We start from the raw sequence: 14,793 nt of genomic DNA, 5'->3' as shown, positions 1-14,793 counted from the left end.
AACAGCGTGCCTGAATGAAACGTAATTATACACCTAACCCTTAACTGTACCCCACAAAACCATAATAAAAAATACTGATTAATAAAAAAAAAAAACAAAAAAAACTGTCAGTTCCCCAGCAAAAGCACCCAGAACTGGCACAGGCATCTCCTCCTAATACAACTTTTGCAGGGAACAGTTTCTTTTCAGTGGCACTGCTTTTAACAGTCTCCAAACGTTCTTCCTCTGTGTGCACTCCAACTCCAATAAAAAATTAAAATTAAAAAAGAAATTGACTAGGAAAAAAAATAATAAAAATAAAAATAAAAATTCACAACACAGAATCAGAAAACCAAATACTGCATGTTCTCACTTAAATAAGTGGGAATTGAACACTAGGTAGACACAGCATAAAAGGAATAACAAACACTGAGGAGTCTTAAAGGGGGATGAGGGGGGAAGGGTTGAAAATCACTCATTGGGTCACCACTTGGGTGACGAGCCCAATAGAAACCCAAATCTCACCATCACGCAATATACCCATGTAACAAACCTGCATGTGTACTCCTTGAATCTAATTTTCTTTTATTAAAAATTAAGTTTCTCAGTCAAGCTAGTCACACATTCCAAGTGCTCATTTCCCACAAGAGGTCTTACAATAGTTCCATCATTGCAGAAGGTTTTATTAGACAGCACAGCTCTTGTAGCAGATATACACATATCAACATGCAATGTCAGCAGCACTTAGACAAACCTGACTGTATTCGGAAGATGGACTCAAGTGGAACAGTGGCTCACATGCTGTTGTATACAAGGGTTGGCAATCCTGCTACTGTTTATTATGATGAAGAGGGCACTTGGGTTAAGATCTCTCTTAAAAGAAAGAAGATGTATGAGAGAGAATCCCCCAAAATGAAATTTATTTATAAAAGTTGTGTATTTATTCTTACATGTTTAAACTTCAGTTACCTTCAAAATACTCTCAGTTTGGTGCAATATGCCTATCAAGATGCTTTTTCCACTGCTCAAAAACAGTTTTTGAACTCACCAATTTTGATTCCTTTTAGTGCTTCTATTGTTTTTGTTTCATCTCTTCCACATCAGCAAAATGTTTCCCTCTGAGGGTTTTTTTATCTGGGGAAACAAAAAAAGTCACTCATGAAGAGATCCGGTGAATAGGGAGGATGGGGCATGGAGGTCATGCAGGTTTTGGTCAAAAACTGCTGAGTACCCAGTGAAGTGTGGACAAGTTGTTTGTGTAGATCACCCATCAAGAAATGGACAAACACATTGAACGAATCTCCAAAAAAAATTCACTGAAGCTGAATGCAGCCTCTCACAACAACATTAGCTGGTATACTGATACTGATGAGTTCTTAGAACACTTACCCAGCAGGGAAGCCTCCAAAAACTTATCCAGCAGGGTCCCATCCTCCAAAAACTAATTCCATTTTGTTTTGTGTCCCCCCTCATACACAGTCCTGGGGGCTTAAAATAGATTGAGTAGAAAGGTATCACAGTAGGAGGATTGCTAGGCCAATATGCTCCATTTTTCTTGTGTCATGGGCTGCTTCGAGCATGTGGAAAAAGCCACCTCTCCCCCTCCAAAATACATGAACAGTACCATGCATCCAATTCCAGGGGTCGGTAAACCTTCCCAAATCCATCCACAGACTTGCCAGATTAGAGCCCTACTCTAGGCTGTGAACCCTTGAAGGTATTTCCTTTTTTTCCAACAATTAGCAAAGTGCCTGGCCCTGATGACATTCACAGTATGTTGAAAGAGGCACATATTTGCTCAATACAAGTAAGAATCTTAATAGCCAGGGAGGCATTTAAGTGGAACAGACAACATCAGAAAGTCAGCAAGTTTTCCAGCCCTAGAGGAGTCCAAGTAGATGTGTGATGATGTAGAGGATTTCAACCTTCTCACAAAACTGAGTAAGCTTTGTGAGAGAGCCAAGGTTCTATATAAAGTGACAGTAAGGTCCTCGTGAAGGAACAATCACATACAATCTGTGTGAAGAGAATGGAATCTAGAAAAGTTTCATGCAGCTGGTGGTATTTTGGTTCAGTTCATGTCACATGGCTTCTTCTCTGAGGTTGAGTCCTTTCCTGGAAATCTCTTCAGGAAAAAAAAAAAGTTTCTGTCCTCCTCGCCTCCACAGCCCAATTTCCCTGACAAATTCAGACATGTCTAAACTTAGCAGTGGCAAGAGCTTGAACAGTACTCAGTGGGTCTTCAGGCCCCTTGCAAACAGACTTTTGTCAAACTTGTCCCACCAGTTTCAAACAAATTCAGGTACACCTTTATCCTCTGCAATGTATCATCTGAACTTTGAGTGACATGGTGAGAAACTCATGACGAGAATCTAAGGCTAAAATCATCTCAACTTTTGTGACTGTCTCTCTGCATTTGTACAAGTCAGTTATATCCAGTTATTCTTTCCTCCTCCACTAGTCTGCCATTCTTCAAGACCAGGAGCTATATCCTCACTTTATAATATATACTTGGCAGCTAGTATGTTCCGGTCAGTGTTTGGTTCATTTACACAGCAATAGGGTTTGGGATATAACAGATAGGCAGGTTTGCACACAATTATTCTTAGTATATAAGTTTATTATTGAGTGTATGTTACCATCCAAGATCTTGGAGGAGTACAGCTTTCTGTTTTTCAAAGAGCTGTACTTTGAAAGGCACACCCCCACCATTCCCAAAATATAAGAATCTTGACTGTATAATTGTAAGAATTAGATTGCTCTGTGTTTGCAACCCAGCTTGCCACCTGTCAGCTGTGTGACCTTGGGAAAATTATATGCTCTCTCTAAGCCTCCGTTTCCTCAGTTGCAAAATGAACATCCTATTCATCCCAGGATTGTTGTCCCAAATAACACTTAGTATGGTGCTTGGTGTGTACAAAGCATTCAGAAAATGGCATCTATTCATCCTGTGTCTTCTCACAGATTCCTTTTTTGAATAGAGAAGTAAATGTTGTTTGGGTCACAGAATTGTAAAGCAGGAGAGCAGGATCTCAACCCTAATGCCTGTACTCATGCCTCCTCCCTGTGGGAGACCAGGGAGAGAGGCTGCTTCTACTCATCTCTTTACACTGTGAAGGGAACAAAGCAGTTCCCTTGACATATACATAGCAGGAAGAACATAGGCTCTGAGGCAGAATGCTGGGGTTTTGAGTCCTACCTCATCCTTGTTAGATGTATGCACTTCAGCAAGTTCCTTTATCTGTCAGTGCTTCAGTTTTCTCATCTCATCCTCATTTGGGGCACAGTTGGAGAAGTGTATCTTAAACAAAGGAGCTGACAGTCTTACAGCCAGGGGGTCTGGACTAGGAAGGAATGAATGAAGTAAATCACATAAGTGGAGCATATGGATTTTGTTTTTTATTTAAAATGTTGATATTTTGTGGATATTTTTGCATTAATTTTGATTTTTAGAATATTGCATTATCATTTGATTTTGAAACCTGCCTATCTGTTATATCCAAAACCCTATTGCTGTGTAATTGCAAGAACCAAACACTGACCGGAACATACTAGCTGCCAAGTATATATTATAAAGTGAGCATATAGCTCCCGGTCTTGAAGAATGGCAGACTAGTGAAGAAGGAAAGAATAACTGGACATAACTGACTTGTACAAAATATTATCTTGATAACTGAGTTTTCCTTAAGTTTTGCACCCAGTGTAGTGCCTCATTCGCCCGGTCCTAGTCCTACCCTGAGAAAGCGCACAAGGACCCAAGTCCGAAATCAGAGAAACCCTGAGGAAAAGCCTTTATCCCTGAGTTTACCCTTCTGCCCCAGAATGCTTAGCCCGCCCAGGAAAGAGGCTCAGGGAGTGGACTACAAGTCCCAGAAGGCCGCGCGGTGCAGCGCCGTCACCGATTGGCTGCGCGAGTCCCGCTCCCGCCCCGCTCCTGCCGGGACGACCCGGGCGGCGAGTGCTTGGCTAGTGTGTTCCTACAGTTGGCTACCGCCGAGGCCACCCCGTGAGCGGACTTCATGGCGGCGCGGCCGCTGTTCCAGATGCTGCGGCGGCTCCTGAGGTCCAGCGCCCGGAGCTGCAGTTCGGGAGCTCCGGTGACGCAGCCCCGCCCCGGGGAGCCCTCGCGACCCGCCGTGGAGGTGAGCCCACCCCGCACGCTCGCATCCACACCTTCCCCGAGAGGGGGCAACGCGCACGCCCCCTGCGTTGGCTGCTTCTGGGAGGGTCCCCGTAGGGGGTGGGATGGTTTTCTCCAGAAAGACCGCCCGGTCTCACCCGCTGACCCGGCGGGAGGGGCTCCCCGGAGTCTCACTTCAGCACCTCCCTACCTCCAAGCCGTGCCACTCTCTTTCACCTCTGAGCGTTGGCCAGAAATGGGGGCCATCAGGGGATGGAACTTCGAGTCCAGTGAGGTGTTTTATTAGTACCCCTCAGCCCTGCTTGTCATGCAATCTCTTCCTCAAATGTTTTCCCTCCCTACCCCCTAAGAGGAGGGTGTCAGTGTGTGATCAGGTGTCCCTGTGACAACTGCTTTATGGTGTGACTGACTAAACATGTCACATTGGTGCCTCCAACAGCGAGGTGTCACTTTGTAGTCACAGGGCTCTGTGATCCGTCCTTTGCTGACTCTTTCTGTCTCGTTTTTTATTAACCTTGGGGAGGATTCAGGCTCCTTCTAGAGCAGAAGGGAGTAGGATCTTGCCTCTTCTAGGTTAGGGGTTCCTGCATCTCTTTAGGGTTTGGGGTAGAATCCCCAAGTCCTTGACAGTGCCCCTCAAGAGTGTTTCAAGTCATAACAAGTTTTAAGTTTGCTGACTTTTTGCTCACGTAGCTAGGCAATAATTTGTAGAAGCAAACATTTTTTTCATTTGGCGAAACCCTCTTTTCTAGACCTACCTAGTTCTGTCTTCCAGGACTAGGCTTTATGTCCTGTGATTCATCTGATCTCTATTTTCCTCTCCCACATGTATCTCAAAGAGGGGCAGCACATCTGCCTAACTTGTTTTCCCCAAATCTAAGCCCCTGTAGGCTCCTCAGATAAGTAGGCCCATCTTTGGAAAGTGAATAACTTTTTGGTAACCTTGAACTTGAGGAAAACACAGGAAAGCAAAGATGGCTGAGAGTTCTTTAAAGAGTTCAAGAAAAGGAAACTTTCTTCTCTACACTCCTTCCCCCCAGTTTATTTCGTACTTTTCATAAGAGGACCTGTGCTAAGGGACTTCATATGTGGAATCATTTAAGCCTCACAATAAACTGTGTATGTTTAATAGAGTCTATGTTTTCAGGTTAGGTGACTAACGGAAGTTAGCTTTCCCCAAGTCACAGAATTGTAAAGCAGGGGAGCAGGATTTCAACCCTAATGCCTGTACTCATGCCTCCTCCCTGTGGGGAGACCAGGGAAGAAAAGCTGCTTCTACCTATCTCTTTACTCTGTGAAGGGAGGTATAACATAACAAGAAGAACATAGACTCTGAGGCAGAATGTTGGGGTTTTAAGTCCTACCTCACCCTTGTTAGATGTAAGCGCTTCAGCAAGTCCCTTGATCTCTCAGTGCCTCAGTTTTCTCATCTGTAAAGTGGTAATAATAGTGTCTACTTCATAGGGTGTTATAGGGATTACAAGAGTTAATATGCCTTAACATATATACACTTAGAACAAAGCCCAGCACATGTAAGTGCTGTGTTATGTAAATGTTTGTGGTAATTATAGTTATCCTTGCCACCACTGCCAGATGCTGTCCTGTTAGTCCCCTCCCACTTGGACATGCAGGATAGCTATTCTGTCAATTGTTTAATTGCAGATATCTCATCTGGGATCTGCATCAGGGTTTTCCTCAGCAGACTGGGCGCTCCTGAGGGCTGGGTGCTCTTCTGCCTTTCTAAGTATTTCCGCACAGTGCTTAATACAGGGTTGTATGGACAGTGGAGTCAACAAATATTTTTTGGCTGTTTGAGCCCCAACTAGTGAGGAATCACATGGCACAGCCCTGGATAGGGAGTCCCATGTTTTCATCTACCCATTTTACCTGGCTCCTGGGGCTGTGACTTCCTCTTGCTTCATGTTTAGAAAACCAGAGGGTTAGCCAGCCCATCATAAGATGGGAGGGCACCGAAATTTGTCTTTAAGAGAATCTCAGAGGTGAGATGAGTCTGAATATATATATGCGCACACGTGTGTGTGTGTGTGTGTGTGTGTGTGTGTGTGTGTGTGTGTATGTGTGTGTATGTGTGTGTGTGTGTGTATTCAGTTCATTCACAGAGCTTGCTAGTTGGTAAGAGCAGGGGTAGGGACATCTGGAACCCCTGTCCTCCCTTCCTTCCTACACAGTCCCTCTCCCCACAGGGCTCTAGTAGTCTGGTTTGGGATAGGAGGTGCTTGGAGAGCCAGGATGGAAAGCCACTGGGCATTGTTTGTGTGACACGGTGTGGGTGTAAGGGGTGTGGGGTGTGAGGGGGAGCTGGCTGTGAGGACAGTGGAAAGAGGGCCTTGGGGTGGGTCCAAGGACAAGACAAGCAACTTCTACCAGTCGAAAGGGTGTGACATGGTGTTGTGGGGGTCATGGGGAGGTGGTGGTGGGGACACAGTAACCTGCTGTCCTGATTGGGGCAACCCAGACAACCTTCTCTGTAGGGTTTAGCCCAGCCCAGGAGCATTGCACCCCTCTTTCTCCCTCTCAGGCTCTGTGGGGGCAACATTAAAGGGGCCTACTGCTTATGGCAGGGGCAGGGGAGAGGATGACTCTGGGCAAGACAAAGGCACCCAGCTATACAGGGGGTTAGAGGAACAATTGCTGGCTAGGGGGTTAGGCTGGAAGGAAGTGCATGTGGGGAAAACCAGGAAGAGCACAGCAGGGCTTGGTGTGGGGGAGGGAGGGAAAGGAAGAAAAGGGAACTTTTTGGGGGGGTCATGTTGGCATCCAGTCATCCCAGCTTCTCAGAATCCATGTGTTACTGAAGTATGACTATTCTTGCCAGGAACCATTGGTGTAAAGACCACACTTAGGGTGGAAATGAGGGGAGAGGGATGGAGAACTGAGCCTGGATCTGGGCACTTTGCTGGGTCCTGTCATTTAAGAGATTAGTTTGGAGGGACCCCTGGTATGCATCATTCCAATAGCAGGTCAATAGGGACCACTGATATTTGAGTTTGGCATGTGCTCTTTTTCTCCTGAGTAACCCTGCTTACTCTTTCTAGACTCTGGAGCTACTTGAAGACTAGCCCTTAGCATTCAAATCAAATGTCCAAGTTAGTGACTACTAGCAGAAGGCACCTTGAAGGCAGGGTCTTCCCCCCTCGACTCCTTTGTGCCATTCTTCCCTGCCCCCTGTACCCCAATCTGTTGAATAGACAAGAAATGACCACTAGCATATGGCAGGCTGCCTGTTGCCTGCTTACTAGTCCTGGTACTTGTGGTCCTGGGGAGCTCAGACCCCATTTGTCTGGGTTTGGATTACGTGACTGCAGCTTTGCAACCCTACCTTAGACCAGCTGCCACTTAGTAGGGTTGGAAGGTCAAGGTCTTTCAGGGCTGGGAAGCTGACACAGGTTGGGAAAACTAGTTAGAGCACACACAACGGTGTCCTCCACAATCACCAACTGCATATCTACTGTGTGCCAGGAACTCCTCCAGTCTGGTTAGGTAGGATCATTATTTCCACTGTATAGATGTGGAAACCAAGGTTGACTCCAGAAAAACAGGAGGAATGAGCCCTGAAGAATGAGAGTCCAGGACCAAATCTTAATTCTAAACCCAATCGCAATTCTGTTCTCAAATCAAATCCCAAGTAGCAACTTGCTAGAGCCAGGCTTGTCATCCAGGTATACCTACTCCAACGCCTGCACTCAGAAGTACAACAGCAGGATTCAAATAGCACCTGCCACTGCAGTGTCACTAGGCCACTGCCACACAGTGGAATGCTGAGGCACTTGGTTGAGCCAGAATCTTTGGGGCAGTGCTCTGTCCTCAATCCTTCTTGAAGCTTCTTGAGTGATTTTGATGTGCTACCAGGGCTGAGGACCACTGTACTAGGCTAAACCATTCTGACAGAAGAGATCACCTTGGAAATGAACAATTGCCCATTGACTGGGCTTGGTGTATATCACCTTTCTCTTTATGTTAGGGACAGGCGTATTTATTCATGGATACAGGGACTTAACACTTGATACCAACATACTGTGTTAGATACTGGAGATACCAAGTCAGGCAGGATTTCCATCTCTCATGGTAAATGACCTGGTCCAGGCTGGGGCCCTGGGAATATGAGCACCTTAGGGCTTTTTACTGCCTTTGACAGGACCCAGTCCTGCCCGAGTGAGCAGGATTGCAGGGTCACCATCTGCTCTGTCCTGCAATTCCCTCTGAATCCTGGGCTCCTTTGGCTAATGGGTTTTTCCTCCAGAAGATGAAAGGAAAAAAGCAAAAAGTGGAAGAATTAAAGAAGGACATGGTGTTGGAGGAGAGAAGATGCAGGAATGAGGCTCTTTCATGTCCAAGTAATGAGTTTGCAGGCTGGTAGGTTGAGGGCATGTGTGTGTTTAAGAGGCTGAAGGTGCAGCTGGTGGTGTGGTATGAACAAATCTAGTTAAGGTCACAAAAGTTCTCACAAGTAAAATATGGCCAGCCCCTCCCATGGCCCCACCAAATGCTTCATTCTATTCTCGATTGTTACATCACTTGGGTTTCTGCCGAGTCATGCTCCTTAGTCCTCTCACCTGCTCCCAGTTCCTGGATTTATTTTGGCTCTTGTCTCACCCAGGTGCCTCAACCCCCAGTGTGTTAAGATTAGGGTGAAGGGGGCATCTGGGCAAGTAAAGAGGCAGAGTCTGGGGTGATTATCAGACGACTGAATTGTAAATAGCTGTTGATGGAAAAGGGGGTCCGGCACCACTATAGATCTGGATTCTCAGGTATCTCACCTGGAAACTGGAGGTCCTTGGGATTCTTGAATATGGAACATCACCTGCCCCACCTCCTGAGACTACCAGCAGAAAGGCAGTGGGGTGAATTTGAGTTGTCTCCATTAGGTCGCAGGGAGGGAGAAAGTGACTGTTATGAATTTTTGTAGGCTGCAGTTCAAAGAAGTGCTGCTGTTTAGTCCCCATGGGACTGTGAGCAGGGTTTCTCAGAGGAGGTGGGAAACTGGTCTTGGGGTGGGTAGAGTGAGGAAAGCTTTATGGACCCAGGAAAATCACAGAAGCATCCCCACACATTCTTGCTCATGTCCCCTCTACCTTTAAGTCAATCAGTGGCTCTTGTCCATGGCTGCAGACTAGAATCACCTGGAAGACTGAGCGCAACATCCCTAGAGATCTGGATTTAGTTGGTCTCCAGCGGTGTCTTGTTTTTAAGTTCCCCAGGTGGCTCTAATGTGTACCCAGGGCTGAGGAACTGAAGCGCTTGATTCTTCCTCCTGGTGCAGGCATGGTTACCTTGGACCTCTGGAGGGCCTGAGGCCTTCTGCTCACTTAACAAGGTCATGATAATCCTAGGTGTTCACCTACCATCTCCTGATACCCTCTACCCGCCTCCCAACACAGCTCCCTCCTATTCCTCACTCTTTACTCCTAGCAAGGCAAAAGTAACCTGTAACTGTGTTCTTACTTTACAGCTGGGAAAATAGGTAAAGGAACTTTCCAGGAATGCAGGTCAAACCTGGCTCAAAAACCAGGATTCTTACTGTTTCCTCCCCACCCTCCATCCAGAGCCTTATGTGTAGATTTCATGCATGAATGCCAGGGCCATGATTTCTTTGTCTTAAATAGACTAGAAAAGTGACTTCCTCCCACCCTATTCACCATCTTGCCTAGCTTCTTGGACTCTCCCTGTGTAATTGGAGGAAATCATTTAGAACCTGGAATCAGAAGACCTGGATTTGAATCCTGGTTCTGCCAAGGGTGTTCTTGGATCTCATCCAAGCCTTAGTTATAATAATCCCTTATGGAGTGGGTGTGGAAATGGAACAGAGAACATTCTTTGGAAACTTTAAGAAGCTTGGTAAATGCTACTTCCTTGAAGCAATGATCTCATCAGTATCTGTCAGGACCCAGGGTTGTCTTCTCCAAGGGAGAGAGAGATCAGAAGGAGACAGATCAGACCAGATCAGAAGACTCGATCAGATTCAGATGTGGGAAAGAGCGAAGTTGGCGTCCTCCTTTCTCTCCCCAAGATGAGTTTAGACCTTGCTTAGGGCCTCCAGCAGTTTCCTTCCCTTTAGGCCCCAGACAATGGGTGCCTAATCCTTCTTTCTGGCACTGGGTAGGGGTGAAAAATAAGGACTGAAAAATAAAGAGTTCCACCTGCACTTCCCTCCATTTTGTTGCCTAGCCAGAGATCCTACATCCCCAGCTGAGTGCCCAGGGGTGGGTCCTTCCCTTCCAGCCCACTTCTCAGTCTGTAAATGAGAGAGACAGTCCTGCTTATCCAGGATCGTGGAGCCCAAATATATGGAAGGGATAGAAGTACTGCACAGATATTGGAGTGAAGGAGGGGTCAGTTGTCCCTGGGCTTTCTCAGTCCTCCCCAGGTGGTTCTCCTTGCCTCTCTCCCGCAGCCCAGACTTTCTCCCTGCCCTGTCCTTACAGGAGGTGTCCCCACAAAGGCAGTTCCTGCAGAAGCATGCAGCTCCCTTCTCAGCCTTCCTCACGGACAACTTTGGTCGGCAACACAGCTACTTGCGGATCTCCCTCACTGAGAAGTGCAACCTCAGATGTAAGTCGCCTTCCTGGGCCCTCTGTGGACGGCTGTTCCTCCGTTGAGGTGCCTTCTGGAATCTCCCCATGCCCAGAAATCCTCCTGTTCTGCTTTCTAACTTCCCCACCCCCCAACCCATTGCTTGCCAGGCCAGACATACTTCCGGGACGAGATAGGGGTCAAGGTTGAGTTTTATGATTTTGGATGCTGTGTTCTACTTGGGATTAGATTTGAGAACAAAATTGCGATTGGGTTTAGAATTAAGATTCGGTCCTAGACTCTCACTCTCCAGGGCTCATTCCTTCTGTTTTTCTGGAGTCCCCGAAGTTCAGGACATGGTCAGGGATGGGAGTGGTGGACATTATAAACATGTGAAATACACAGCAGTGCCCCTAGCCAACACTACCAACTGTGGAGACTCCCCAGTGCCATGAAAAATCAGCTAGGGCCAGGCTGATACAAAGTGTACTAATTGCGTAATCCCATGCAAGGAGTCTGGGCACTTAGCCATAGCCTTGATCTCAGTTGTGGGACTTCCACAACTTTTATCTTTCCTCCTCCCTCCCTCCTTTCTTCCTTTCCTCCTTCCTTCTCCCTTTTTCCCTTCCCTTCTCCCCCTCCCTCCTCCCCCTTTCATCCATTCTCCCTCTTTCCCTCCCTCCGACCCTTCCTCCCTTCCTTCTTTCTTTTCTTCCTTCCTTTTCTCCCTTCCTTCCACTGTTTCTCACAATAAGGAAGATATTTACTTCATGGCTCACTAAATACATAATATGTGTTTTTAGTAAATATTTAACCAAGAAAAATATACTACAGTGCCTTACATTCTGATATTCTTGCCTGTTCTCTTCAATCTCAAAAGACCAGTCTGGAGCCAATACATTAATTTGCCTCTGTGACCCTCTCACAGATCTTGACCCAAACCTTAAGAAAGCTGTGCTACAGGAAGTGATAGTGGAGGATGGTGGCCCCCTCACCTGCCATAGCTTACCTCATTTATCCCATTCTGCCCTCTCACCCTGAGCAAGTAGCACCTCAGTTTTTCAACCCATAACATGGGCCTGAAATAGAGGATGGATTTGAGAACACTTGTAGCTACAGAGAAGAGCAGTTTTACCAGGTCAGAGAATAGTTCTCTTTCACCTCATGACACAGAGTAAGGTCACTGTTTGCTACAACTAGAAGAAATGAAGGAGGATGAACAATACCAAAAGAAACAGGCCCTGGGCCCTGGCTTTTCCAGGCAGTCCCTGCCCAGCCATCCCTCAGCCCAGGGAGTCAGATTTTTGCACCTCCTCATTCAGGCCAGACTCTGCCGTCAGCCTAGTGCATCTTTAATGCATATCTTCAACCCTTCACTGAAGGATGATATGGCCAGATGGCAGGATGGTGGGTGTTAATATTTTAGAGATGAGAAAAGCAAGGCCCAGAGAGATGCTAGCTCAGGGTTTTACCAGCTCAGGTTTGGTGAAGTCTCTCCTCAGTGTCCAGGTGGGGTTCAAGGACACCTTGGCCTGATGGAGAGTTGGGAGTAGAGGCATCACGAGCCTGCCTGCTGTGCCAGTCCCTACTCCACGTTCCCATTCGTCCTTCCCTCAGGTCAGTACTGCATGCCCGAGGAGGGTGTCCCACTCACCCCCAAGGCTGACCTGCTGACCACAGAGGAGATCCTGACCCTCGCCCGGCTCTTTGTGAAGGAAGGCATTGACAAGATCCGGCTCACAGGCGGAGAGCCGCTCATTCGGCCAGATGTGGTGGACATCGTGGGTGAGTTGGACGAAAGTGGCCACTACTACTCCCAGTTCCTGCCCCATCTGGCTGGACTTCAACATGAATATCAATATTGACAGCTAACATTCATTTAGAACATGATGCTTACATATCCTACAACACCCTCTAAGAAGGTGCTATTATTATTTCCATTTTGATTAGAAAATGAGGCTTGGAGAGGTTGAATAACTTGCCCAAGGTCACAAGGCTAGTAAGTGCCAGATTCCATTGGCTTGCTGTCACATTGAGACCAAAGTTCTCATCAAGAGGCCCAAGTGACCTGGCTCCTGCTGACCTCCATGACCTCTCCCCTTCCCCTCTACCTCACCCCTCCTCCCAGTCACATGGCTGGGCCTTTGCACGTTCCCTTTGCCAGGAACTCAGTGCTTACTGCTCTGCCTCATTCAGGCCTCTCTGCTCTGCAAGGCCTTCCTTGACCATCCTAAGTACATCCGCACACACCCCCCAGCCAGTCTCTCTCTCAGAAATTGGCAAGCTATGGCCCATGGACCAAATCTGGGCCATGATCTGTTTTTGTCCGACTTGCAGACTGAGAATGGTGTTTATGTTTCTAAATGATGGGCAAAAAATCCAAAGAAGAACATTTTTCTACCACATGGAAGTTATATAAAATTCTGTGTTTTGTGTCCATTAATAAAATTTTATTGGAACATAGCCACCATGCCCATTCATTTACATATTGCCCATGGCTGCTTTTGCAGAGTTGAGTAGTTGCGTCAAAGACCCTGTTACAAAGCTTTCTGGCAAAGCAGAAAATAGGTACGATCTGGACTTTCACGGAAAAAGTGTGGCAACCCCCTGCCTTATCCCCTTACCCTACCTTGTTTTTCTTCATTGCATTTGTCTCATCCTAGCATTGTGTGATTTGGTTGTGTGTTTGGTTTCTGATTGCCTGTCTCCTCCGTTAACTCGCCTGAAAACTGCCAGGTTGCTGGGGTGAGTGTTGTTCACAACACCTAGAACTGTGCCTGACACATAGTTGGTGTTTGCTGAGGTTTGTTGGATGGGTGAAGAGTGGGTCAGAGTGTAGTCTCTGGAGAATGGCATACTCCTATTTGAGTCTCAGCCCTGCCTCTTACCTGCAGCGTAGCTTTGGGCAACCTTTAAAATCTGTTCTAAGCCTAGGAGTGGTGATAGTACCTAACTCATATGGTTGTCCTCAAGAGGAAATGAGCATGGAATGCCCAGCGCCCTGTAAGGGGTGGCTCTGCAGAGCCTCATGCCATGCTCTGCATCTAAGCCCCAGGATCAGGAAGAGAGCCCTTTGTTCATGTCATAGTGATGAAATCAGAGGAATATGAGGTCCTGTGTTCTTGATTGCTGCCCTTTCCAGCTGCTCTGTATGGGATCCCCCAGCCCTCAGCTCTCTGCCTTATTCACTGGTTCAGTAAATATTCTCTGAGCACCTTATTATGTGCCTCGGACCCTGCCTGGGACACAAAGTAGGATGTGCGCAGGCCTTGCTATGAGGACCCATGGCCCATTGGAGGAAGCAGCTTTGGGGGTGGGATTGACCAGTCGTATGATGAGGGCTGAGAAAGGAGAGCCCAGTGCTGTGGGAGCCCCAAGAAGGGGCCCAGAGCTCCTTTGCAGCCCTCTCCTCCCTCCTTGCTCATGGCCAGCTCCCCCAGCCCCCACCGGTCACTTGGCCTGGGCTCCCACCATCAGTCCTGTGCTGAGTGAACTCGCCCAGGCAAGCTGACCCCCTGTTGCAGCAGATCCTCAGAGCTGAAAGACAGGCTGGCTTCCAGGAAAGAGCTGAACCTGCTGAACCCAGCTGCTTGCCAGGCCCAGCCCCCTCTTTCAGGCTGCGTTTTCTGTCGGCCACCCACTGGCATGGGCCACCTTGTGCCAGGGCCTGTGGGAGGGCAGAAGGGATGAGGATCACTTGCTGGTCAGGGAGGTACAGGATGACTGAGCACAGAGGACTCAGAGCTCTCCCTGCAAGTCCATGACTTGCACAATGGGGAGAGTAGGATCCAGGAAAGTTGGCAGCCCCATTCCCATTCTGTCACTCCCTGGCTGTGTGAACCTATGTAGGTTCCTTCCCTACCCTGAGTGTCAGTTTCTGCATCTGTGGATGAACCACTTTAAGAGCCTTTTCTGCAATGATATTCCATGGTTATTGGTCCTGGCTGATGGCAAAGAAGGGAAAGCGGTGATTACCAAATAATGCTGGTTAAAACAAGGACCTACCTGCAGGAACCTGCTTCTGAGGGTTTATCTCCTGCCTCCAAGGAGTGGACCGCACCCCTCCCCTCCCTGCGTGCTTCAAAAAGAATGACAGCTGCACTACCTTGAGTTCCTGTGGTACTGTGCTTGCTCAGGCTTTG

At 47.5% G+C, this 14,793-nt stretch overlaps 1 protein-coding gene across 1 annotated transcript; it reads left to right on the top strand.

Moving 5' to 3' along the window:
* The first annotated feature begins 3,901 nt into the window (after positions 1–3,901).
* On the top strand, positions 3,902–12,516 carry LOC103263628 (molybdenum cofactor biosynthesis protein 1-like). Its single transcript, XM_008061293.2, has 3 exons — positions 3,902–4,121; positions 10,564–10,690; positions 12,269–12,516. The coding sequence occupies exons 1-3, from the start codon at positions 3,999–4,001 to the stop codon at positions 12,514–12,516; spliced, it is 498 nt and encodes a 165-aa protein (XP_008059484.1). The 5' UTR covers positions 3,902–3,998.
* Positions 12,517–14,793: the final 2,277 nt, after the last annotated feature.

The sequence above is a fragment of the Carlito syrichta genome, unplaced genomic scaffold (assembly GCF_000164805.1).
Source record: "Carlito syrichta isolate Samal-C Ts95f unplaced genomic scaffold, Tarsius_syrichta-2.0.1 Scaffold305194, whole genome shotgun sequence".
Lineage (NCBI taxonomy): Eukaryota > Metazoa > Chordata > Mammalia > Primates > Tarsiidae > Carlito > Carlito syrichta.
This window is presented reverse-complemented; position numbering and strand designations above follow the sequence as displayed.